The following is a 23,923-nucleotide window of genomic DNA, read 5'->3' as shown; positions in this document are numbered from 1 at the left end:
GACGCACTTAGGTATTCACGGCGCTGGTTGCTGGGTCAATAACAACAAACCAGCACAGCAAACCGAGCGATATTCGAACACCAATAAATTCCAACAATACAATGGCATGATTTTGACTGATGTGTCTTGCCAATGTGGACTGCCTCTTGCCGACGCGAAGGGTGGCCGTCCTGAAGGCTCGCCTGATTCATGTGTGATTGCTGACCATAATACGATACCTAATTATCTGTCACTGATGCTACACTTATACATGATCAGATGTTTATTACGTTGTTGAGTCCGGTTTCACCGAGCCTAGCTCATGATGTGTGTTTCGGCCATGTCGTCTTCAGGGACAAGTATTTGCATAGGCTCACGAGTACTACTCCGAAAGATGCATTAATATATGTTGACTCTGCTCTCTGGGAAACTCTTAGAAGTGGTTCATTGAATGGGGACAAGATTCAGTTCAAGGTCCACGGCTTGGGGTTCCAAAGACGCCAGAAGCTGATCCGTGCATGCATCGGTGTCTGATTGCTTCCGAATCGTTGGGCAATTACTCTAAGACAGGCGTATGGTGCTCTCCTGTCTATGCACACTCATGAATTCCCCATTCATGATTCCATGTACATAAGCCTCTCCCACAATGCGGAAAGTCTCATCAGACCTCCTCAACAAAAAGGGAACATGAGATCCATAAAAAACAGCAACACGATCGCCCGCGTCTATGCCAGCATCGTACGAGAATCCAACATAGCCAGTTTCGGTTATGAAGAGGTCCTCGGGCACCATGCCTGCCGGGATACCCAATTGTTGGTCAACCTTGTAAGGGCAGCCTTCCCCATCAAGGGATTGCTTGAGGAGATCATCGAGGCTCATCAGCTCTTTACGTGAATCCGCATCAACATCTAGAGGTGCTGATTTCGTGACTGTCTTTACAGTATCAACGAACGCACCAGTCAGTTTGATGGAATGGGGTGAATCGGTGTTGAATCGATAGAAGCGTTCATCCGCCGGCCCGCATGCACGAAAGGGATGAGCAGGATCGGATGATGGTGGAACCCTAACCTTGCTCCAGTCCACTATCCAGGAAGGAGCAGTACCTGCGGAAGTCTGACCTTGGCTTAATTGCAATATCTTGGGGTCCTTTCGCAATAATGCCATTGTTGTATCAACGCAGACTTGGTCGTAGTCTTTGCTGTAGTCTGTGGTGATTTTGAGCTCCTGCGTGTCTGATGCCAGCCCATGAAAGGCGTAGATAAGGTCGCGCGGGTCCTTGGTGACGAGCCGAGTCTGAGAGTCGTTTCTGGCGCTTGGGATATGATATCTGGCCAAAACCGAAAACAGGGGCTCTTCCGTAGTATGCCACCAGATGCCACTTGACCACCCCCGATTCTGGCGGAAGGATTCTCGTTCAGTCAACCGACGAATGGCGGGAGTTTTAGAGAAGTTGGCTGGCTCGGTAGTGTCCAAAGTGGGTGCAATGCCAGGTATCTGGGTTGAAGCAAGCCACTTTGAGTATGTCGCCATGTTGAGTATTCCGTCAAGGGACTTTGCGGCCAAGAAAAACCTATCTATGTCCAGACTTCGGTTTCCGCATGACACTTCGCCCTTGGCAGTAAACGCAAGTTCTTGGAGAGACCATATCCTTCTCCAATATTGGCGGTTCATCATGAGCTGAATTGATGTGCGGAGAGAGTGGAGTTGGTCGTCCAGACTTGGCTGCTTTTCGGAAGAGGCGTGATCGTGGGTGGCATTCTCAGCAACCATGGGGAGTTTTCCGCGTAATGCGATCCACAGCTTTTGCACCGTGGGTGTAAGCTGCTCGTCCACTAATCGGCCCAGAGCATCCATCGCATCGTCGCTCTTGTCAGCAGCTTCGCCGAGCCATACAATTGCCCTGGTGGCGGCCGAGAATATGGCCGCTCTCTGGGCAGTCTGAGCGGACTTTTCTCTCACATCATCCTCATTGACACACAGAGCATCGATCCAAATAGTGATGGGATCGGACTCCCTCTGAAAAGACTCAAGCGCTCGGTAGAGGGCCCTCGATACCGGGACTGGTGCACCATTGACCAAAACCTCCTGGGCGTTGCCCTCGGTCTTGGTGTTATCCCCGTCTCGATGTCCGGCTTCGCTTCTGCTGCCGCTTTCTTGTTCATCCAAAGAATGGGAGATGGCGATGAAATCAGGGGATTGTGTCAGATTCGCCAGCTTCAAGAAACATTGTATAGCGGGGAGTGAAGAACCCTTTGAACGCTGAGCAGCAGCATGCGACCGGGGTTGTATCGTGAGCAGCCGGATGTTGCCGTTGATCTCTGTCAGTAAGCCGACGTTGCCGTCTTTCTTTTGGATCTGTACGTGGGAGTACACATGGGACCTCCAATCCCCCAATGGAGTCACGGCCATGTCAGCCGACTTAAGCAGGCGCGTCTTGAGGTATCCAGCGTGCTACGTTTTCAGTGATTGCTGAGAGGCGATACGAGGGTTTTGTCGTTTTGAGACGTGTTGTCTAGCGCCACGGATTGATTAAGTAGCGACCCATAGCTGGAGGCTGAGGCTCGGCGCCAACAGGCAGATGCGGCGCTGGACGCAGATCCGATGGCGCGGCACAAACCCGCCAGGCACGGGCCACTCTCGCGGTGAAAGCTCGAATGGCCTCTCTTGCCGATCACGCTGGTCTCATTTATCAAATGCAATGCTGCAAAGTGCTACAATTGCATTCGTGTCTGGGAAGTTTGTGCAACAACAGCTTTCGAGCAGGCCCTGTCGAGCCTGGGTGGTCGTTGGCTGCACCCCAAACATCATCTCCCCAGATCGGCCTATCAATGCTGAAGCGCAAGCCACTTTGGGAAGGCTTACCATAGAGTTATTGGCTTCAGGCGCCGCCATCCACACACCCACAGGCCTGACAGGCTACGTTAGTGCTAGGCAAAGCACTAGTTACAGCCTAGCGGCAGTGCATTGCCACGATCCTACAACCGCGCCAGCGACTGGACACGTTGAGCCAAAACATGGCTTGATTGGCAATACCCCTGGCGCGGGAAGTGTTACCGCCTCATTAACATTTCGAGTGCTTAGATAGGCCAGTTTTAGACAAGATGCCACTTCTACCTCCATACATTCTATTCTGCTCAATCACGGGCTGCCAAGCCAGTGATGTGATAGTGGCAATGAACGAGCCTTCCAAGATTATCTTGCATAGAAGGACGTATCAACAAGATCTATCTACAGGATCCGTGTTGCTTTCAATGGACCATAGGTTAATTACATGACAGAGGCGACGGATCTCATTCGGACGCGAGACGTCAACATCCAGATATCTACAGGTAGATCCCCATTATCCTGAGCGTGGGTAGTTCAACCCCTATTAGAGAATTCAATGTTTCAATTCACATACTGTAACTATGAACATGGATTTAAGCCCGTGTCTGTGTAACTGTTTTCATAGTCAAGTGCAATATGATCACATGGACAATGAAAGCCAATGACTACCACGTCGAATATGTGGGGCAAATGAAAATCTTAACTTGTTACTGGTCGTCGTCTATGTCCAAACAGAGCCCATGAGTCGATGCAAATTGAGAGTAATCTGCACTTCCTTTGAGGAGAACGAGAGCTGTATCTTACTCTCTACAGCGTCTGCAAAAGTTGAACTGTTTTTGGTTCATGTGTCTCCCGGCTTGGGAAATGGGGATGACGCCTTTGGCCCAAAGGCAGGATCCACAATATTGTACCTTCGCCCTTGGACTCCGTAGGGTTTGAGTCCAAATTATACAGGAATCCGCGATGGGAAGGAACGATTGACAGTTCTGCGATTAGACAAATGAATCTACTCCAGACAGCATGTTTATTCCTCTATTCGTACGAAACGAACATGGCCCAGAAAAACAATCATCTGGGTGAAGGCAACATTGTCTAGGTTCACAGAGAACCACAGAAATGGGTTGAAAAGAGCAATAAGTCAATGTTGATGCACGAAAGCAGCTCCCACAGGCCTTTGGCGTTTCTCACTAGAGGCCTCCACGTCAACTCTTGCAAGCCAAACGCACCTAACTGTGCAATTGCAACATCTCTTCGACCTCGGCGACCCATCTACCTTCCAAGTTCAAATTACCAAGCAAACCGAATACAGACACAATGAACGAGGTCGAGATACTCAAGACTGAACTTGCACGTGAGAAGAAGCTCAATGCGAGGCTGTTAACGAAACTTAAGCAAAAGGACGGGTCCATCAAGAAGCAGAGAGCCGCAATTGACCGACTTGAGCAAGAATGTGTCGGCCAAGATGATACCATCGACAGCCTTAAACACCAAATACTTGCCTTGGACAAGGAAAAGCACCAATTGCAAGGCCGATTTACGAAATTCGAGGACAAGGCTAGAACCAGGGCCGTCCGCCTGTGGAAGCAGGTCATTCACGTCATCGACGCCATGCAGTCAACGAGAGCACCACTCAAGGAAGTCGCACGCCTTGAAGGATTCTTGGCTGCAGGTGCAGAGCTAGGAAAGGAGTGGGAAGATGCCAGAGGCTTCTTGGAGGATAGCTTGACCGATGAGCGTAAGGAGCTCAGAGTGATGTCAGAACTTGCCAAGGAGCTTTACGTCGATGTGCTCAACGTGCGAATCGAAGAATAACAGAAATACAAGGAGCGAAGTAACTGGGAGAATGCCGCGCGTGATCGCACATCTACGGCGAACGAATTGACAGGGTCAATGGTGGAGAATGATAATTTGACATCTACGACCATCAACGCACAGGTTATGGTGTCAATAACGGCTATGTGGTAGTAATGATGCCGTAGCTACCACATTAAACTGAGCTTCGTGTCTGATAAAAAGAGTATATAACTTAAAATCGCTTAAGTATATCATTTTCTCGTAGCTTCGAAGACTATGTGAATAGATGTAAACCCCAAAAACATGATTGCATTCGTCGTTTGTATCTAATTGCACAGGTGAATGGCCACACGGGAAAACCGAGTAGAGGATACCAGGTCCTCACAGGTTCCAGGCCGGTCAAAGATTCACTGTCCCCAGGATTTGAGAACAAAGTAAGGTGAACAAGCCAATATTCCCATAGGGTCAGCAATCACGTTCGCTGCGGATGCAGCATGGGGGTGTCAGCATCCACAAATCTACAAAGTATGATACTCCTGCATGATTGACATTGCGACTTGATGCTTAAAGCCAGCACACCCCGAAGGTACCATCTGCTGACATTACCGTTCCTGCGCCTACCAAGCGCCACCTTAGATCAACATCATGTCGACCAAAGCAAACATCAACTGGAGTATGATCGCTAAGATCACCCACGACATGTCCAACGTTATGGAGATCTTTGAAGAGAACATTGCATCCACCTCGACTGGAGAGAAGGACATGCTCCTACTTGCCAGGTCCTTCCTAACCTTTTCTGACACCTTCCGAGACATCGTCTTTGCAGAACAGTCACACCTCGAACATTTGTTCAATGAGTTCGGCAATGGACTTAAAAATGCGGAACAACAGACTTACGATAGCTACAACGGTAGCAAGAAAGACTGGGAGAAACATGTCGAGAACAAGAAGAGGCTCTGCGAAACGGTTGCCATGGCCATGAGGGATCTTGAAAGGAGCATTAGAGTACTGATGAGGAGTATGGAGGGCCAGGTCGCGATTAATGCTCCTGTATATTTTCCCAAGCAGATCAGTGACAGTCAGAGTGACATTGATTAGGAAGTGTTGAGGCACATGGAATTCGCACTGTAGTCTAGTGCTGTCCCAAGAACGAGAGGCACATGGAAACCTGAATTCTGTTGAGAATATTTTTCATTCCCAGCAACAATGCAATGCTAAATTGCTGATTCAGAAGTTTAAGCCCTTTATCTTGATACACGACATGTCCCTTAATTGTCAATGGCAATGATTAAGCAAAATACTATATTGTAGCTGCGAAGACCAAAACGTGGGTTTAAGTGTTGCGGCTCCTCCAACACCAGCGGGTGCTTCTAGCCAGTATGTCTAAGTTGAAATGTTGAATAATTTAGTAGCCTACTTTCTGCAGCTGTACCCTGCGCCCCTGAAATTGCGAATCAGTGGAAAGCACTCCATTGTTGCAAGTTGCTTGATTGAGACGGTACCCGTCCGATGCGCTATGGTGAATTGGTGAATTGGTGAATTCAAGGCTGGTGAATACATCTTGTGAATTAACCACGGTGGGGCTTTTCAAAGTGAACCCAGGCTCTCTTGACTATTGATTATAAATAATTCCATCACTCCGAAGACTCCCTACATCTCTCCTCCCCTATCACCCATTCTCATTGCTGTTGCGTGATTCACACCAACAACGCCATATCAGTACTTCTGACAATCAACCTCAAACAAAGGTCATAGTCCAAACATGACAGGTATGAGAGCTTGGAGTGAAACTCAATATGCTTACTGACACCTATCAGCTACTTACTCCTCGCTCAACGGCCCCATGGGTTTCTCTCAGGGCAAGATTGATGCTACAGGCATAGAACTCATCACCGACACAATCGCCAGCACTCAGCATGTCCTGCGCGTCCTTGAGAACATGAAGAAACATGGAGATTACCAGACGGCCCCATGGAACGCTACTTCCACCGAAGCTTGTAAGTGACCCTAGATGCCCTAATATGGATTGCCTCCTTCACGCCAAAGATTGCGATTTGTTCAGTATGATACAGCGAATTGCACTTGATCAATTACCTGACGTGAGCTGACACATTTCTGCATTCAGGCCTAGAATACGTCCAAGTCTTTTCGAACGCTATCAAGGGTCAGGTTTCGGTCCTGGAGGGAGTTGCTCGAAGCGTCGCAATCGACATCAAGCATGCTAAAGACGATAATCCCATCGATGCTGATGATGTTCGCGCCAGTGCATGGGGCTCTGGAAGCGAACCTGTTGCGACTGCCCAGCATCATGGCAGCGATTCGGAGCCACCCTCGGATGTATTCCAGCCTTCCACCAACGGCAGTGAAGGAGGCGGCTGGCTGCCGTGTGGCCACGAATGTACAACCCCGACTGAAGATGAGTTCGAGGAGAGTCAGTGCCAAGAAAGCTGTTCCGGCGACCACAGCTTTGATCGCTCAGGCTCAATTGCCGGTCCCAAGTATGAGTGGGGCTGTGACAACTACCACGCCAATGGCGGGCATGCTGCCACCGCCCAATGCCATGTCGATGACCGGACTCGCGACAATGGTGGCAAGAGTTACTGGGACTCTCCCGCCTATTTTGCAGGCAGTCAGGCCTCCATCGCCAACCACAAGAATCAACGTATCTCTGGCAGAGATGGCGGCGGATGGGGTCAACGTGGCGACGATGCTGAGGGCAGCTGGGCCGGTGCCACAGGCTACAAAGACGTCCACGCTTCTAACAACAGCCACGGTGGTGGCTGGGGCGAGAAGAGAAACTCGGTTAGTCAGCACCATTGCACTTGTTCTGGCTGGTAATCGTGCAATACCACTTATGATGGCGGCGTACCTTCATTGGTGGATACTACAATGCGAATTACCAAACGGCTGGTAATTTGTATGCATCATGGGTGATGCGACGGCCAAGTCTAATAGAACTACGATCAATGGCTTGACGGGGACGCGACGGGCCGTGTCGCATAGAACCCCACAATAGGTACAGAGGTAGCTAGGTACTGAAAAGGAACCCAATATTCGCGGCACCTGCTTCGGGAGGTGATGAACAACAGAGCCCACAAACAAGCATAGGTTTCTTCTATGAAACGGACATTTATTATGCAAATCAGTCTGTTATGCCCACCGGAAGCTAGGCAATCTCATGCCCTTGGAACCCGGACAAGCCAATGTCACAGATGCTGATCGTTCAGTGGACGTCTACGCCCTCAGCAAGTTGCTTGCTCACTTTCTACAGTTGTCACCTGTAATACTATACTTGGGCGACAGGTTTTCCGATCGAGAAGCTTTGTAACGGGAACGTTTAATTGGAAGGAGCGCAGATGTTTCTTGCCTCGAGCACTTGAACCTGTCTCCAATATCACTAAAGCGGAAGGTAGTTGCATGCCGAGTCATGCATGCCGCTCACATTTCTGTGGTTCTTGACCATGACCGTTCGATCTCATTTACCTCCGTCGGAGCTACTTACCACGGGGCTTCGTATCTTGAAGAGCGCCGCCACAATGACACACAGCCGGTCTCTGGAGACTCACGAGGTAGGTGCTTTTGTTCAACGTATCGCAGGACCAGAGATGGTTCAGAACAGGCTGCAGCAATGTGAAATAATACCTAAGACTACCCATGAACGCTGAACCGAAGCTTTCTATTACGTACGTAACCTCGATCAAATACGGTAATGCTGAGCTCGCTTTTGCCATGCCACGACGGATGTCCACCGCTGAAGTCGCAATGGCTAGCAGCCCAGGCTTGGCGTGGATCACCTGTCCAATCGAACACAGCCATCAGAAGGATGCATCACAACTAGTCACGGTGTTTCCAAACATTGATTAACTATTGAACCTTGGCATCATGAAGACACACATGCCTGCCAAGAATTTGGCTGACTACTTCTCAATATCGTGGCTTCATCCACCTATCCCGAGGCCCCAACACGAAGGCTGCATTGTAAGCCAAGCCTGGGTAACCAGAGCATCTTATGTGAAACTTTAATATAATCAATTAAGGCGCCCGCTTACTAACTGTGCCATGCCGAAACCAGAGAAATTGGAAGAAAAGAAATTGGCAGAATCAGGCTGAGCGAAACATTGAACCCGGGTAGACACAAGAGCTTCTGCTTGGCAAGTTCACATACAAAAATAGAAATTTCCTCAAGTATATAAGACTTCATCATGCATCAAAGAGTAGTATTTTGCGACTTGTGCTATGTTACGCACAAGTCTCGCCGATTTTCTATCATACTACATCACCCTATATCAAGTCACAACGCTACAACGTGATCAACATGATGTTCATTACTTTCCTCGCTTCAGCTTCAGTGCTATTTCAATACCCAGTTTCAGCTACCAGAAATCCCGGCAATACTCAGATCCTACGTCGTCAAGTCGAGCAAGGAACCTTGTTCGGGCCTGTTACTCTTCCCACTACACCTCTCATCTCCAATATCAGCGTATCCCTAATCAACTTCAACGATGAAGTTTTCGACATCTCCAGCATCTCCGTATTCGGCGACATCAACGACATGGGATGTGAGGAGGCCGAGGACAATGCGCCGGAGTCTCATTCAGGTCAAAATGTTGTGCTCGGGCCTGCTGATGCTCCGTGGAGCTCAGCCCTCATAAGAGATGTTGAGATTAGCCTCATTAACTTTAACGACGAGGTCTTCGACATATCTAGCATCTCAATCTTCGGGGATGTCAATGACGGTGACTGTCAACCATCGACAACAGCCCGCTAACCATCTCCAAACTAGTTGTACTTGGTTGAGGAATTTGTCCTGATCTACCTATGTACCTAACGTAGCGTTGCCTAGCATTGAAAACACCCAAGATGTTGAGTGAAGAGAAAAAAAAAATGAAAAGTGAAAAAAGGCGAAACAATTCAGGGTATGATACGTTTTGGTAAACGGGTATGGAGCAGATGACCGTGCCAGCTGACAAAGCTCAGCTGGAAATGCTGGCAAATGTTGGCGGATGTGTAGGAAGATAAGCTAGCATGGTGGTCAGTACGCCGTGGATGCCATGAATAAAACCGCTCTCCACCTGTAATAAATCACTCATTGCACCGAATAGCACTCTTATCAATGACAAATGTTCATAAAAGCTCTAGCAACCTCTCGGCGCTAGTTCTTAGGAGAATGCAAACTCCCAAGAGAAGTCGTCCAAGGCTTGATGTTTTAGGAGCCGAATATTGAATAGTGCATGCCAAATATAAAGCTCAAAATGTCGCACGAGGGTTAACCTGTCACGCTTAAGCAGGGCCTCTATGAGAACCTTACGTGATGAAATCTTGTAGACCAGACCCCCATATAGGGTTAATAATGTCGCAAATATATGCCATATTATCACCTTTGTAGGTGTGGAGCTTTACAATCTAACCACTTCCAACATGCAGGTAGCTTGCCATCCCGAATCAAAGAGCCAGCTAAGATTGCATATTCGCTGTTGCAACTATGCCAACCAGACTGCTCGTGCGCATTCAGTTAAGGGTCGGCGACATTACTATAAATGCATCTTCGCAGCTTCGAATGGCTGAATGACGATTCATCACCATCCACGCGGGCCTACGCCCCGGCGGTTCAGACTTGGCAGGTGCCATAGGATCATGATGAGAAAGTCGGGTGGCCCACAATCACCCGGCTAAAGCGAGCAATGTCATATGCAGGTCTTTCGAGTAGACCATGTGAAAGAGGGGTTACGATGCGAGATCGCAGGTTGCTAGCGTCGGGTAGCTTCGGTTATGAAGTAGGAGGATCCGTAGCCCACAGCTACTGATCATTTAAAAGCAAGCCACTCTACGTGGACAAAGGATCCCATGTGGCCAAAATTCCTATCTACCAACTCACGAGCAACACCCTAAAGCAACAGACGAAGTATTTCGGTACGGAACATCAACCTCAGAGTGATGTTATCTTTCAATATGGAATCATCCCACGTATCAAGGTATTGTGCGAAAAGTAGCATACGGGCGTTTGACTTGTCCTAGCCCTCGCACCGGATCGATGAAGAGTCATTCAGTGCGAGTGGAGAGGCTCGAGTTGATCTGAGAAGTACCGTTGAACTTGATCTGGGTAATACCAGCGAAAGGACATGCATCTTTGAAATTCCTCCTGCCAGCCAGCGTCTACATACTGACTACATTAGCATAACGCTCAACATCAAACATGTCGACTGATAAGATCACCTTCTTAACCAACTGGTCAGTGATCACATACGCAACTGTCAGCAAGCGTACACACGTGTGCTGAACTCTCCCAGGCATGCCACACCATACCATGCCCCGCTCTACCTTGCGCAAGCCAAGGGCTTTTTCAAGGACGAAGACATCAAAGTCGCGCTCCTCGAGCCAAATGACCCTAGCGTCGGTTCCCTGCCTCAGAGAAGCAGAACCGTATTGACCCTTGTTGACCCCAATGCAGGATGTCACTGAGATCATCGGCTCTGGAAAGGTCGATTTGGGCTTCAAAGCCATGATTCACACCCTTGCTGTAGGTCTCGTGTATTTGCATGAGACGCAGTTAAGCTGTAGACTGATTCTTGTTATATAGGCCAAAGCTAGAAACTTCCCAGTCGTTTCCATTGGCAGTCTCCTGGATGAACCGTTTACAGGGGTCGTATACCTGAAAGATTCGGGCATCACCACCGACTTCCGATCTCTCAGGGGCAAGCGCATTGGGTACGTCGGTGAGTTTGGTAAAATTCAGATCGACGAGTTGACCTCTCACTACGGCATGTCCCCGGATGAATACACCGCTGTCCGATGCGGGATGAATGTCTCCAAGGCTATCATCAAGGGGGAAATCGATGCCGGCATTGGCCTTGAGAACGTCCAGATGGTGGAGCTCGAGGAGTGGCTCTCGGCACAAGGGCGCCCCAAAACCGACGTGCAAATGTTGCGCATCGACGAGCTTGCTGAGCTTGGCTGCTGCTGCTTCTGTTCGATCTTGTACATTGGCAACGAGAGTTTCATTGACAAGAACCCTGACAAAGTGCGCTCATTCCTCCGAGCTATCAAGAAAGCCACCGACTTCGTCCTCACGCAGCCCGAGCAGGCATGGGATGAATATGTCGATTTTAAGCCTACCATGGGGACGCCATTGAACCGCAAGATCTTTGAGCGCAGCTTCGCCTACTTCTCGCACGACCTTAAGAACGTCAAAAGGGACTGGGAGAAGGTCACCAAGTACGGGAAACGACTGGGTGTCTTGGATGATGCTTTCGAGCCGAACTATACCAATGGCTTCCTCGGATGGACCCTGGATGATGAGTCGCAGGATCCGGCGGGAGACCAGAAGAAAATGGTGGAGCTACAGTGTGATGTCGCTCGTTGTGGCGGCTTCCGCCGCGTCCATGGGAACGAAACATACGTCAGGGCTTGAGCGAGTCAAGCTAACTGAAGTACGGCAAGCTTCGCCGTAAACACTTTCTATTCTACATATCTTACAATTATAATGAAGATGTGAGAGAGGGAAAGATATGGATCTCTCTCGATTCTTTGTTTGCTATCACAATTTGATTATGGGCTTTCGTCCGCGACTAAGTGACATGACCTTGGACATACGACCATTAATCACTGCACGGATGACCAGTGGACTAGTACTCGTATATGTAGTCGTTGAAGTGTTCTTGATTCCCAAAAGCACATGACTTACGCAATTTCCCGAAGGTGCAGTTTAGCCTTTATGCGAGCTATTATGTCGGCGATAGGTTTGGGCCGCGTGTCTTCGAACAAGTCGGCCAGGTCCTTGGCGAGTGATTGCCGGTGTAGGCATCAATCGCCTTGGCTGTGTTTCCCTCAATGGCACAATGTTGATGGGGCTTCGGCTGTACTCGGAGAGGTTTCAATGTGGGAAAGGGCACGTGAAGCTGGTCGCGTGGTGACATCGGCAACGTGTCGGGTATCAGAGGTCAGTTGAAATTGACGATGTGATACGCCCTCGTACTCCTGGGCCGAGCTCAGGGAAATTGTGCCGATTTTGGCACAACACAGATAGAAAAATGCATGTACACAAAGTGATCAACAGAACGGCGACCCAAACGTGCGAGCATGTCATTGTTGAAACACGAGCTGTAGTTTCTCAGTATCTTCAAAGTTCCCATCCTAGCATGACTGTGATGTCACAATCACTACCCCTTTCGCCTCCATGGCGTCCTCCTTATTGCCGACTGCGTGATGGCACGACCTGTGCCACTCCTGATAGGCGCCCCCCGGGTCCTTCTTGGCGTTGGGGAAAGGGGGGCTTCGGCGCGCTCTGGAATCATCATCTTCTCTTCTCTTTCGCGATCGCATAAGCTTTTCCATGAATCCGTATCGTTTCGATTCATTCGGTGGTTGCGGCGATCGGGGCCAGTGGCGCCGATATTGCAGCTGAAGCCTCACGGGTGATGTCGCCGCGCGGAAGCGGCAGTTCCTTCGCGGGGACTGCCACGTTGGATTATAGCATCATCGCCGTGTTTGGACTATTAGCTTGGCTGCGTCCGCGGGAGAAAACGAATCTCCTGATTCCTTTCCAAGTGTTGTTTTGTCGGACGGCTATCTCATTCTTCTAGATAACAGTGAAGTTCACGGGTCAGCTTTCAGAACAGAACATAGGAACGTCTCAAAGACAAACTTGGCTATGCAGCAACAACATCCAATTGAAACTCCTGCTGGATACAATCTGCTTTGTAGTTTGAATATGACTTAGGAAAGAAGGTTTATTATTATGGACTTTAAAGCCGAAGAAATACAAAGAATGAAGTGGATGGAAGAAACCACAGGAGTAGAAAATACTGTAAAGACATAGAATCAGGTAGCGGAACGATTGATTCAGCATCAAATAAATTAGCTGCTTCCCTGTCGTTCATTGCGCGGCTCAGTTTGGTTGTTGTTGCCCGAACCAACGTGGCCCTCCCAGCCACGGTTGTCAGTCAGTTGCTGGCGGGCTTGGGGTCCAGTCAGAGAGTGAGTGGACTGCAATGACTGGCTGTTCTGGTGCCCCAAAGGACGGTCCGAAGATTGGCCAGATCCGGATCGTTGGTCGACCCTGGGCTGAGGTGCCAGGGGCATGGGGTAGTGCGGGTGGCTATCGTGATTTGTAGCCGGGCCCAGGAAGTCCAAGGTCGCCTGCGACGTCGACAGCGGGCCTCGGGCTCCGATTACAGGGACCTGGTATGGCGAGATGGTACTGCGTCTAGAGGGCGCATCATGGTAGCGTCGCTCACGCTCTGTGGACTGCTGGGAGCGGCTCTGGGCACCGGTAGAACCAGGAGGTTGATGTCTTTGCCTCTGAGGTTGATATTGCCATCGTTCAGTTACACTGGGAACCAATGGAGCCATCAGAGGGCCTCTGTTGGTCTGAGAACTTGTGACAGGGGTAGCACCAGCGGGAATTTGAGCTCTGGAGGTGGCTGGATAACCCGGGGCCCCCAAGATATTGTGCAAGTTCAAAGAAACCGTAGCCAAAACAGCGCGTTGATAAGCCGCCTGATCCGGAACAGATGAGGTATATCGAGCAGCCGGAGGAGGCGGCGGGCCCCGGACGGGACGAGACGGAGGAGACGGAGTAGATGGAGTGGCTGAGGGAGTTGCCACCAGGAAATCAGTCGAAAGGGCTGAAATAGTGGAAACAGGCGGAAGGACTGGCGCAAGCGTGGTGCTCGGAACGTCTGATGGGGCTGGAACGGGCGAAGGGAGGGAAGCAAACGGGATGTTTGGAGAAGACGGGAGGCTCGAGTGCTGCTGCTGGCGGGCTTCTCGACTTTCCTCTCCATCTGAAGCGTCCTCTTCTCTGGAGATACTCTCGCCTATACGCTGCATATCCGGCTCAGTCTCTGTTGTGGATTGGCCTCTGGTAGTTCCAGACAGGACGTAGTTCCCAAACATGTCCATCTGAGTCGCCCACTTGTCTACGGAGGTGCGTACTGGCGATCCGCGCGAATCATCACCTTTGTCACCCGGAGAAGCCATCTTGAAGCTGATCTTTGGGGTTAGATTCAGGATAGTAGAGATTTTGGGGCAGAGAAACTCACGTAGCTGAGATCAGATACTTGTCCGGCGAACAAAAGGACGACCGAGGAACGGTTTGGCTTCTCAGAGATGGCTGGGTTTAATAACATCCACGACCAGTGGTGAACAGACGCAAGGCTAGCTTGTTGTCGTTCCTGTCCTCAACAAGTCGTTCAGGTGAGAGTGGGTGAAAGGTTGACAGGAGAGACGTGACCGTTCGCGCGATGTGAGCAGAACTGTCCTGTTCGTGATCGCCGGGGCGGTCCCAAGGGGTCTGCGCTGGACACACAAGGCCCGCAGAGTTCCGGCCTAGACATCCAAGTGCGACAGGGCCGCATGACGAGGCATCGTCGCCTCGGTCGTCGATGAACTCGACTGTCGCCGAGGAAATGACTCTGAAGCCGCACGGCTGATGACACCAGACACCCACAATTGAGCCTATGTGCATAGCGTACACCAAACGAAGTCTGTGTAGAATTGGAGCTGTTTGAACATAGATTGGAGACACTTCACTTTTTGAACAGGATATATGGAATATCCGACCACTTCAAGTCTGAATATGTCCACACCGTCGGCCCTTCAGCCGTGCGAGTTGTTATCAATGAAGTTGAGGCTGAAGGCCATGGTGATGTCACTCGTGCAGAGTGGCACTATAGGAGAATAGATATAATTTCATGCAATGAAGGGCTTTGAACCTAGGCGTTGTTGGGAGATAGGGCAGTCGGGCTTGTATTATAGGGGGGTATGCCTCAAATAATCCCTTTGAGCGCACCGGCCTCCTACATGAATCGCGTACAATAGGAATGACCCGAATGAACCGCGAGTTCACTGAGCCACGCTATGAATGTGAACCCATATATCGTAGCATATGAAGTACGTATCAGTTTATGTGAACATTGCCAGTGTAAAAGCTTTGTGTGACAGTCTTTAACACATGGAGTCATGTTAACTGTACGGTGTATACAGTTTCAACAGCCACGAGTTTCAAAGCTTTCCGAGGGTGTGACTGTGGGAGAATCCAAGTGGTTGATAACGCCCGGCGAGGCAGATGTTACCGGAATACATACACGTAGTCACGTGCCTAGATCCCCTCGAGTCGCAGGCATCCAATTGAAGTTGTGGAGTTCCATCATTCGACATTCGATCACCATGGGACATCCGTACGGAGGTGGGAGGCTTGAGACGCACTATGATCATAAGCCTGTTGTCAACTGCCTAGCTGTCTTTGAGCCCCCGGAGATATGCCCGGAGGCAGCTTTGGCGATTGGAGAACTTTGAATTCTGTTCGGGAGTTATCAAACCACGCTGACTTTGTGACAGAGTGGGTGTGAGTTGCGCGATGGAAGACCGGGCCGGCTTATCGAACAAATTAGATCCAACCGCGGTCTACAAAAGTGGCGACTTAAATCCATCGTGGTTGAGACAAGCCAGTGCGCAGTGGAAATAGGGTTCAACCAGGGCCTTGAGTGTGCGCGTTGGAGCCACGCCATGACATGAGTCTCCAAGATAGCATCGTAGGGGCGTGCCAACCCCAAGCCGGATGGCCTGTATGAATCCGAGAATACAAGGTAGCGTCGGATTTCTGCCAACTTCACGTGGGGACACAGAGAGAGCATCTTTTGGAGAGGAAATACTGCGAAAGCTGTGTTGTTGATGAAAGTGTCGAGGCGGGGCTCGAATGATCAACCGTAGGCTAGGGACTTGATTGGTCGATGACCGCATCGAATTAAACATGTTGCAGCCGCTCATAGTTCGCGGGATGTCTCACTATAGCGTCGCGACTGTCACGAATGGGACTACGCGGCCTCAGTACGGACCGTTGGATCTAATTGGCGGCGGTGATAGCCCCGAGAATAATGTTGTTATATCTTTTGAACACGGCCAGAACGGTGCGACGTGACTCCTTTATTTCTTGCGGCGTCTAGCTGGACTCAAAAGACTATCAAGCCGGCCTTGAGATCGAATATTTTGCCCCGGAGAATCAGGTGCCCCTCAACATGCAGAATGTGGCCGCGCCTAGCCCTGGCATCTTGGCCTGCGCCACAGCCACTGTGCTCGTAGCAGGTATGATCGTGTTCATGCGACTCTATACGCGAAGATATCTTGTTGGCATGACGGGAGCTGAAGATTGGTTTATCTTGATTGCACTGCTATTTTCGGCGGCGAATTCCGCTGGGACCATCGCTCGTAGGCAAATGGGAATCAAGTATGCTACACAAAGCTCACGAATGAGTAGAATCGGCTTGGGCCTTGGGACAACCCCTCGACACCGTGAGCGACGACCAGATTGCAGCATACCGCCGGGTGAGTAAAGAAGAATGACTGCAGGGTCCTGGCTGACGGGGAGTAGGCCGAATGGATCACCACGCTGTTCTACAACCTTTCACTAGCTGCGACAAAGATCTCGATCCTCTTATTGTACGTCCGCGCTCTCACCTATGAAAGTTTCCGGCGGGCGACGCTGGTGATACTTGTTACTGTGGTCATCGTCACCGTTGGGATTTTCGCTGTTATCATGACAGCCTGTATCCCGATCCATAAATACTGGGATCCGAATATCGCAGGATATTGTCATCCACGATCCCTGTGGTGGGCCGTGACGGGGTTCAACACCGGATCAGATGTCTTGATCCTGCTGTTGCCCGCCCCCCTTATATTTGGATTGACCCTACCGCGGACGCAGAAATTGGGACTCTTGGCTGTATTCACTGGAGGACTCTTGTACGTCGCGTCTGGATCAACGAGAAAGTACTGCAGCTAATATTCGACAGTGTCTGCATCATAGCAACCCTTCGCATCGTCTGGCTTTGGAGTTTGGGGCGCTCAAGGAATTACACAAGCGACCTCGCCCCCCTGGCAAATTGGTCATGCGTGGAGCTGAACCTGGCGATCGTCTGCGCGTGTGTAACAACTCTCAAGCCGCTTTACCGCAAGTTATTTCCCTCGCACCGCACAAGGATGTTGCTAGACCAGGAGACTTTAGAGAATGAACGGCCGGCAATAGTCACACCGATGCGGCCAACTCCAGCGATGCGGGACTCGAGGATCCTAAACTTCCTCAACATCGATTTTGGTGAACATCGAAGATTGACGATGTCGTTCGCTACAGGAAGCAAGGATACCCTCGGTCTGCCCCAAGATGGTCCGCAACCTCTCAAAGCGCATCCAGTCAACGGTGCAGAGAGACCATCGCGTCCGGTTTCAAGGTACTTCAGGCCGAGCTCCGATCGCAGATCTCGGGTTTGGTGGTCTTGAAACGCATCGTCCTTGAATGGAATTTGACGCTTCCTTGAATTTCGAGGATGGATGACCTGGCCTGGCGCCCGATCATTGGATGTTCAAGCCTGCATGCGCGAAGGAAACATTTCACTCGCTTGTAATGTATAAAGCTAGACAGATAGACGTTGGACGCATGTAAATACAATTATACACGACATTTTTATGGGGGAGTTCTGATGGCTTCATTCTGGAATCTGATCTGGGTTCACTGGAGTTAGCAGCAGCTCTATCGTTCCATAGGTTGAGAGGTGGACCAACTTGTAAATCGCCATGCCCTTTTCCTCCCACTTCTGTCTTGCTCATCTTACACAGACTGGACGAGTCGTGCTGCTCGAGCTGATACATCCTTGTTCCCTTACTTTTGAACCGACTAGGAAATCAAATCTGCTACGTTCATAGGCATCTCATCGATTTGAGTGGAGTAGTACACTACTGACGTTAGAGCAGTCCGCTATGATTGCGGGGAGGATGCTTACACTCGATATCACGCAGGATGCGTACGTCTTCGCTGGTGACGAAGTTGATGGCCACACCCTTGCGGCCAAAACGACCGCTACGACCGATGCGGTGGATATAGTTCTCACGGTTGCTGGGCAAGTCGTAGTTGATGACCAGACTGACTTGCTGGACATCGATACCGCGAGCCCAGACATCGGTAGAGATCAAGACTCGACTGTTGCCCTGTCTGAAGTCCTGCATAATGCTGTCGCGCTCCTTCTGAGGCATATCACCGTGCATGCTGCTGACCGTGAAGTTGGCCTCGCGCATCTTGTCGGTCAACCAGTCGACCTTGCGTCTTGTGTTACAGAAGATGACTGCCTGCGTGATGGTGAGTGTGTCATACAAGTCGCAGAGAGTGTCGAACTTCCAGTCCTCCTTCTCCACAGCGATGAAGTACTGCTTGAGACCCTCAAGAGTCAGCTCATCACGCTTGACGAGGATACGGACGGGATCAGTCATGAACTTGGTGGTCATGTCGAGCACATCGTAGGGGAGCGTGGCCGACACGACGACAACCTGGGTCGCGGGTGGGAGGTATCTGTACACATCGTAGATCTGCTCGCGGAACCCCTGGTTAAGAAGTTCGTCGGCCTCATCTAGGATGAGCATCTTGATGTGTCTAGTGCGTAAGTGGCGGCGCCGAATCATGTCGGCCACACGGCCCGGGGTTCCAGAGACAATGTGCTGGCCATAGTCAAGCTTCCGGATGTCTTCGCCCACGTTGGTGCCACCGATGCAGGCGTGGCACTGCACATTCATGTAGTCACCCAAAGCCATGACTACCGACTGGATCTGAGTTGCCAGCTCTCGCGTGGGCGACAAGACGAGTGCTTGGGTCTCGCGCACAGCGGTATCGATGACCTGGAGCATTGAAATGGAAAAGGTGGCCGTCTTTCCCGTTCCGGACTGGGCCTGGGCGATGGTATCACGTCCCTTGCAGACCTGGACAATGGCGCGCGACTGGACGGCCGAGGGGGACTCGTAGCCGTAGGCGTAGATGCCGCGAAGGAGGTTCTCCTTCAGCGACATGGACTCGAAGGTGGGATGGACCGTGACCTCCTTGGAGGTCGAGAACTCCATCTTCTCATCGGCGCGGCGATCGATGCCTCCGCCTTCAGCCATGTTGACGACTCTGGGGCGGTTCTGGGCTGGGTCTCACAGTCAGAGGGTGGGGATGCCGCAATGCTTGGGGCCACGTCGTATTCCCGGTGCCAGTCAGGACAATGGTTGCAGCTAGGATGGACAGTAACGGGGTGATGAGATGAGATGGGACGAGGTGAGTGAGGCTGCCAAAAATTTTGGTGGAGCCGGCGCGCGTTTCCCCAGAATTGCGGTGGAAGTAGGTCGGGCGACGGGCGCTGATTGGGCGTGGCGAAAATAATGGCCAAAGCCTCCCTAAATTTCGCCCTCAGCCTCGAGACTGCTCGACACCACACTCGCACGGCCTTATCGCAGGCCTGAAGAATACGGCCCCAGAACATCAACGCCGCAGCCTCTGGGAAGTCCTGGTCCTTGTTTTTAACTCCCTCGAACTTGAACTCGGACTGAGACCCGGGCCCGGACACCATGTTGTTGGAAGAGCAGCGCTTCCTCCACGAGGATTTGGAGCGCCTCGAGCAGGGCATTGCCGACCGCATCGGCGAAGAGCCCAGGACCATCCACGACCGCCTCACGCGCGACCACCAGATCTCCCAGTTCCTCGATCGCATATCCGCGCAGTCGGACAAGCTGCTGTCGCTCTACAAGGATGCCGACGGCACGCGCTCCAAGGAGATCCAGCAGATCGGGACCGGCGACCCCATGGACGAGTTCTACAAGCAGCTAGGCGAGGTCAAGTCCTTTCATGCGCGATACCCCAACGAGCCCGTCGAAAACCTCGAGCGTGCCTACAAGCCCAAGAAGACGATTGGTGAAGACCCCGCCAGCAGTCTCGTGGACTCCATGTTCACGGGCGAGGAGGCCTACGGTCGCTTCTTTGACTTGCACACCTGCCACGAGTCCTACCTGAACCTCCCGAACCCGAAACGATTAAGCTATCTCCAGTACCTCGACTTGTTCGACAACTTCAATCCCGGCGCCGGTGGCCCCAAGCGTGCCGAGAAGCTGACCGATCAGTATTTCCAGTATGTTGGTGGGATAGCACAATACCTCGAGTCCTTCATGCGGAGGACGCGGCCGTTGGAGAACGTCGACCGAGTACTGGCCGATTTCGACAAGGAGTTCGAAGAGGCGTGGGACAAGGACGGGGTGGAGGGGTGGAAGTTGGAAACTGGGGACTCGGCAGGTGCGGCGCATCAGACAAGCAGCGCCGACGCAGTCTGGTGTCCGGACTGCGAGAAGGAATTCAAGAACGATAACGTCTACAAGGGACATCTGCCCGGAAAGAAGCACGTCAGAGCCGCAGCGGAGCGGAAGAGACGGATAGAAGAGTCGGGCGAGGACACTAGCTCAGGTGGTGCTCAGCCAGGCGGCCCATCTCCGACCCGGCTGAAGGAGCGTGCGATTGCTGAGAGGGAGTTTCGGGTGAAGAAGCTTGCCGCCGCCATGAGCACCGAGCGCAGCGACACCAGAGTCAACGTGGAGCGCAAACAGGGCATGACAGAGCGTGAGCGTCAGCAAGAGCTCGAGAACCTTTTCAACGAGTCCAGTGCTGCTGCCCAAGCTGCGGACAACGACGAGGGCGAAGAAGAGGACGACGATGAGAAGATCTACAATCCGCTCAAGCTACCACTGGCCTGGGACGGCAAGCCTATCCCATTCTGGCTATATAAGCTGCACGGATTAGGCGTCGAGTTCCCATGCGAGATCTGCGGCAACTTTGTATACATGGGCAGGAGGGCGTTCGATAAGCACTTCAACGAGGCACGGCATATCTATGGCCTGAAGTGTCTCGGCGTCACCAACACTGCCTTATTCCGTGATATCACCGCAATCGACGAAGCTACGAGGTTATGGGAGAAGATTCAGAAGGACAAGAAGCATGGCAAGGTCGACGATGGCAGTGTGGTGCAAATGGAGGACGCTGACGGTAATGTCATGCCTGAAAAGGTGTATTATGACTTGCAGAAGCAGGGTCTGTTGTAATACGGATTTAGAATACGGTGACTGGGACTGCCACCATCTCCGGTGTTGCAATTTAACGGCGATTCAAGTGTACAAGACTACTTCAGGAGAAGAGTGTTCAGATGATATATCCCAATACAGCCATCTGGTATCGTCGGTGCAGTAATGAGCGTGCCACCAACCCCACACTGTCCAAGAGAACCACATCCCATGGCCCCCCTATAACTTGCTCGTTGTTGCATTCCGGAGCAAGAACTTGGTAGGTACGGGCACATGCACGAACCGCAGGAACTCAGCAAACCCCTTACCCAGACTGTCCAGTCGCGCCGAGCTGCTCACCCCTCTCCCGAGTGCACCGTATACCACGAAGTGTACAGCTCGTATGCCAGGAAACTCGACGCGCTCTACGTGAAACCAGTCCTCCCAATCGTCACCCATCATTTTCTTGATCCGGGCTTTGGTCAAGAAGCTTCGCATCCATTCCCACACTTCCGGGTTGTTGAGATGCGCCCTCGGCGTGAAGCCGACATTGACGTTCGCCCCTTTGTCGCCCGATCTGGCCAGCGCGACGTCTCCGAATGGAACACTCCTCGTTGGGCCAAAGTCTCTCAGGTCGCGTGGCGACACCGGATCGTAGTCATCCCGGGGGCTCAGCTCCTCAGTCCTGGCCGGCGGACCGACCTCGCATCTCCTCGCGCTCGCACCGCCACCTTCAATCAAGTTCGCTGCTTCGTGTATCTGGTCCTGCTTGACCAGGGCCGGGAAGAAGCCCAAGTATGGCAACGGGTCCATGAGCCGCCAGTCAAGCGAGCAGTTCAGACCTGGGAAATGCTGCATGAAATTGTAGGTAATGCCATACAGTACGGCCCTGATGGTGTCGGCTTGGGCAGCCTGTACGAATATCCGCAGATAGCTCGTGGCCGCCAGCTGACTCCTCGGGTTGAGCTCTGGTACCCCGACGCGTTGGAACTCAAGCAGATCAATCTTCTTCATGATGCCCCATTCCTCAAGCTTGCTCCGGACTTGTGCCTCTTGCAGGTCATACTTCAACTCCGTGGCATAACCGGTGGCGTTGATCGTCATCTCCCCCTGGTAGCCGCCCTTGTAGAACACTGCCAGCTTCGTTGTGGGTGGTGGTGCATGCCCTTTCGTGCCCGTGACATGAACGCGGTTTGGCCCAACTTGCTGCACCGTCACGTCCTTGATATCTGCCTTCACGTCGCTGTTCAGATAGGTGGTGCCCTGCAGCTCGTATAACAGCTGACACTTGACTACCTCCTCAGTGACATATCCGTTCAACCTCTCGTGCTTCGTGATCACGCAGTCGCCTTTGGCATCGATTTCCGCGATGGGGCAACCCAGGTTGAGCAGGGCCTTGGTGTCGTATTCGTCAAATCCCGCAAAGTTTGCACCCGTGCCGTACGTGCTACACTCGATCAGATGGCCCGCGACCAGGGCGCCCGCCAGCTCGTCGAATTGCTCGTCCCTCCAACCATGCCACCAAGCCGCCGCGCCCATGACTGGGGATGCATCCGCGACCCTACCGCATATAATGATGTCGGCGCCCTCGTCGAGGCCCCTCCGGATGCCTCGGCAGCCGAGATAGGCGTTCGCCGCCACGATCTTCTTATTCGGGTCCTCCAGAAAGTTCTCGGTGCCGTGCGCAAGCTGGACAGCCTCATTGTGGCCATCCAGGTGCGGCAACCGTCCCCGCCCGTCCGGCTTCAGTATCTCCCTGACCGTGCCCATCAGATCGTCGCCATCCACCCAGGCAACTTTGAGATCATACCCCTTCTCTCGGACCAATTTTGCCGTTTCCAGTGCCAGGCCCTTGGGGTTCATTGCCCCGCCATTGATGACGATCCTAATGCGCCGCTCATTGATGGCCCCGAGTGACTTCTGCAGCCCGTCCCACGCCGATGGAACCCAGCCCGGATGGGTGCCTGTTGCGTGCGCCTCCGCGTACGAGGCCAAGTTGGCCTCCGCCAGGTAGTCGCCTGTGATCACATCGAGAGGCCCCGCCGTGGCCTGGGTTAGCATGATGTCGCCCGGGTCGGGTATCGCGCCGGAGCAATTGCCGATGCGGATAGGACGGCAGGGCGACATCTTGGTCTGCTTATTGTACCACAGTATATCAAGGGGATATTTCCGCCGGGTGGCGTGTCGGTCTTCGTCAATAGCGTGCCAAGCCTAGTGCTCGACTCGACTGGATTGGCTTTGACGAAGTTCGTCGATGCTCCGACCAAAGTGGTGCCTGTACTAAGTCTCGGACAGCTCTACGTATCTAGTAGAGCATTACAACACACTGGAGAAAGGTCGTCATGGCTCGGTTCTTGTGTGGGAATGGGAAGCGCCATGGTTATTGGAAAGCTGATATACATCATAAATCAGCACTCCTCGAAGCCGCGGATTGCAATGCACGCCCCGAATGGACAGCAAAATCCCCGGCTTTTCGAGAGATGCT

At 51.9% G+C, this 23,923-nt stretch overlaps 11 protein-coding genes across 11 annotated transcripts; 7 read left to right on the top strand and 4 right to left on the bottom strand.

The window, feature by feature from the left end:
• Positions 1 to 540: 540 nt before the first annotated feature.
• Positions 541 to 2,388, bottom strand: JN550_012298 (uncharacterized protein; the record flags this gene model as incomplete). Its single annotated transcript, XM_049310759.1, has 1 exon — positions 541 to 2,388. One exon carries the CDS (start codon positions 2,386 to 2,388, stop codon positions 541 to 543), a length of 1,848 nt encoding a protein of 615 aa, XP_049165734.1.
• A 1,731-nt stretch (positions 2,389 to 4,119) lies between these two features.
• JN550_012297 (uncharacterized protein) lies at positions 4,120 to 4,617 on the top strand (the record flags this gene model as incomplete). Its single annotated transcript, XM_049310758.1, has 1 exon — positions 4,120 to 4,617. One exon carries the CDS (start codon positions 4,120 to 4,122, stop codon positions 4,615 to 4,617), a length of 498 nt encoding a protein of 165 aa, XP_049165733.1.
• A 627-nt stretch (positions 4,618 to 5,244) lies between these two features.
• Positions 5,245 to 5,697, top strand: JN550_012296 (uncharacterized protein; the record flags this gene model as incomplete). The annotated part of the gene is made up of 1 exon (XM_049310757.1): positions 5,245 to 5,697. The coding sequence occupies one exon, from the start codon at positions 5,245 to 5,247 to the stop codon at positions 5,695 to 5,697; it is 453 nt and encodes a 150-aa protein (XP_049165732.1).
• Positions 5,698 to 6,361: 664 nt separating this feature from the next.
• Positions 6,362 to 7,437, top strand: JN550_012295 (uncharacterized protein; the record flags this gene model as incomplete). The annotated part of the gene is made up of 3 exons (XM_049310756.1): positions 6,362 to 6,368; positions 6,417 to 6,596; positions 6,725 to 7,437. The coding sequence occupies 3 exons, from the start codon at positions 6,362 to 6,364 to the stop codon at positions 7,435 to 7,437; spliced, it is 900 nt and encodes a 299-aa protein (XP_049165731.1).
• Positions 7,438 to 8,914: 1,477 nt separating this feature from the next.
• Positions 8,915 to 9,367, top strand: JN550_012294 (uncharacterized protein; the record flags this gene model as incomplete). The annotated part of the gene is made up of 1 exon (XM_049310755.1): positions 8,915 to 9,367. The coding sequence occupies one exon, from the start codon at positions 8,915 to 8,917 to the stop codon at positions 9,365 to 9,367; it is 453 nt and encodes a 150-aa protein (XP_049165730.1).
• Positions 9,368 to 10,792: 1,425 nt separating this feature from the next.
• Positions 10,793 to 12,007, top strand: JN550_012293 (uncharacterized protein; the record flags this gene model as incomplete). The annotated part of the gene is made up of 4 exons (XM_049310753.1): positions 10,793 to 10,827; positions 10,887 to 10,989; positions 11,048 to 11,116; positions 11,177 to 12,007. 4 exons carry the CDS (start codon positions 10,793 to 10,795, stop codon positions 12,005 to 12,007), a joined length of 1,038 nt encoding a protein of 345 aa, XP_049165729.1.
• A 1,445-nt stretch (positions 12,008 to 13,452) lies between these two features.
• Positions 13,453 to 14,577, bottom strand: JN550_012292 (uncharacterized protein; the record flags this gene model as incomplete). Its single annotated transcript, XM_049310752.1, has 1 exon — positions 13,453 to 14,577. The coding sequence occupies one exon, from the start codon at positions 14,575 to 14,577 to the stop codon at positions 13,453 to 13,455; it is 1,125 nt and encodes a 374-aa protein (XP_049165728.1).
• Positions 14,578 to 16,348: 1,771 nt separating this feature from the next.
• Positions 16,349 to 17,606, top strand: JN550_012291 (uncharacterized protein; the record flags this gene model as incomplete). Its single annotated transcript, XM_049310751.1, has 5 exons — positions 16,349 to 16,474; positions 16,542 to 16,803; positions 16,853 to 16,920; positions 16,967 to 17,337; positions 17,402 to 17,606. The coding sequence occupies 5 exons, from the start codon at positions 16,349 to 16,351 to the stop codon at positions 17,604 to 17,606; spliced, it is 1,032 nt and encodes a 343-aa protein (XP_049165727.1).
• A 727-nt stretch (positions 17,607 to 18,333) lies between these two features.
• JN550_012290 (uncharacterized protein) lies at positions 18,334 to 19,518 on the bottom strand (the record flags this gene model as incomplete). The annotated part of the gene is made up of 1 exon (XM_049310750.1): positions 18,334 to 19,518. One exon carries the CDS (start codon positions 19,516 to 19,518, stop codon positions 18,334 to 18,336), a length of 1,185 nt encoding a protein of 394 aa, XP_049165726.1.
• A 444-nt stretch (positions 19,519 to 19,962) lies between these two features.
• JN550_012289 (uncharacterized protein) lies at positions 19,963 to 21,480 on the top strand (the record flags this gene model as incomplete). The annotated part of the gene is made up of 1 exon (XM_049310749.1): positions 19,963 to 21,480. The coding sequence occupies one exon, from the start codon at positions 19,963 to 19,965 to the stop codon at positions 21,478 to 21,480; it is 1,518 nt and encodes a 505-aa protein (XP_049165725.1).
• A 198-nt stretch (positions 21,481 to 21,678) lies between these two features.
• Positions 21,679 to 23,565, bottom strand: JN550_012288 (uncharacterized protein; the record flags this gene model as incomplete). The annotated part of the gene is made up of 1 exon (XM_049310748.1): positions 21,679 to 23,565. The coding sequence occupies one exon, from the start codon at positions 23,563 to 23,565 to the stop codon at positions 21,679 to 21,681; it is 1,887 nt and encodes a 628-aa protein (XP_049165724.1).
• Between the last annotated feature and the right edge of the window lie 358 nt (positions 23,566 to 23,923).

Source organism: Neoarthrinium moseri (genome assembly GCF_022829205.1).
Source record: "Neoarthrinium moseri strain CBS 164.80 chromosome Unknown scaffold83_Wmoseri_CBS_16480, whole genome shotgun sequence".
NCBI classification, from domain to species: domain Eukaryota; kingdom Fungi; phylum Ascomycota; class Sordariomycetes; order Amphisphaeriales; family Apiosporaceae; genus Neoarthrinium; species Neoarthrinium moseri.
Note: the sequence above shows the minus strand (reverse complement) of the source record. Positions and strands in the feature narration are given on the sequence as shown.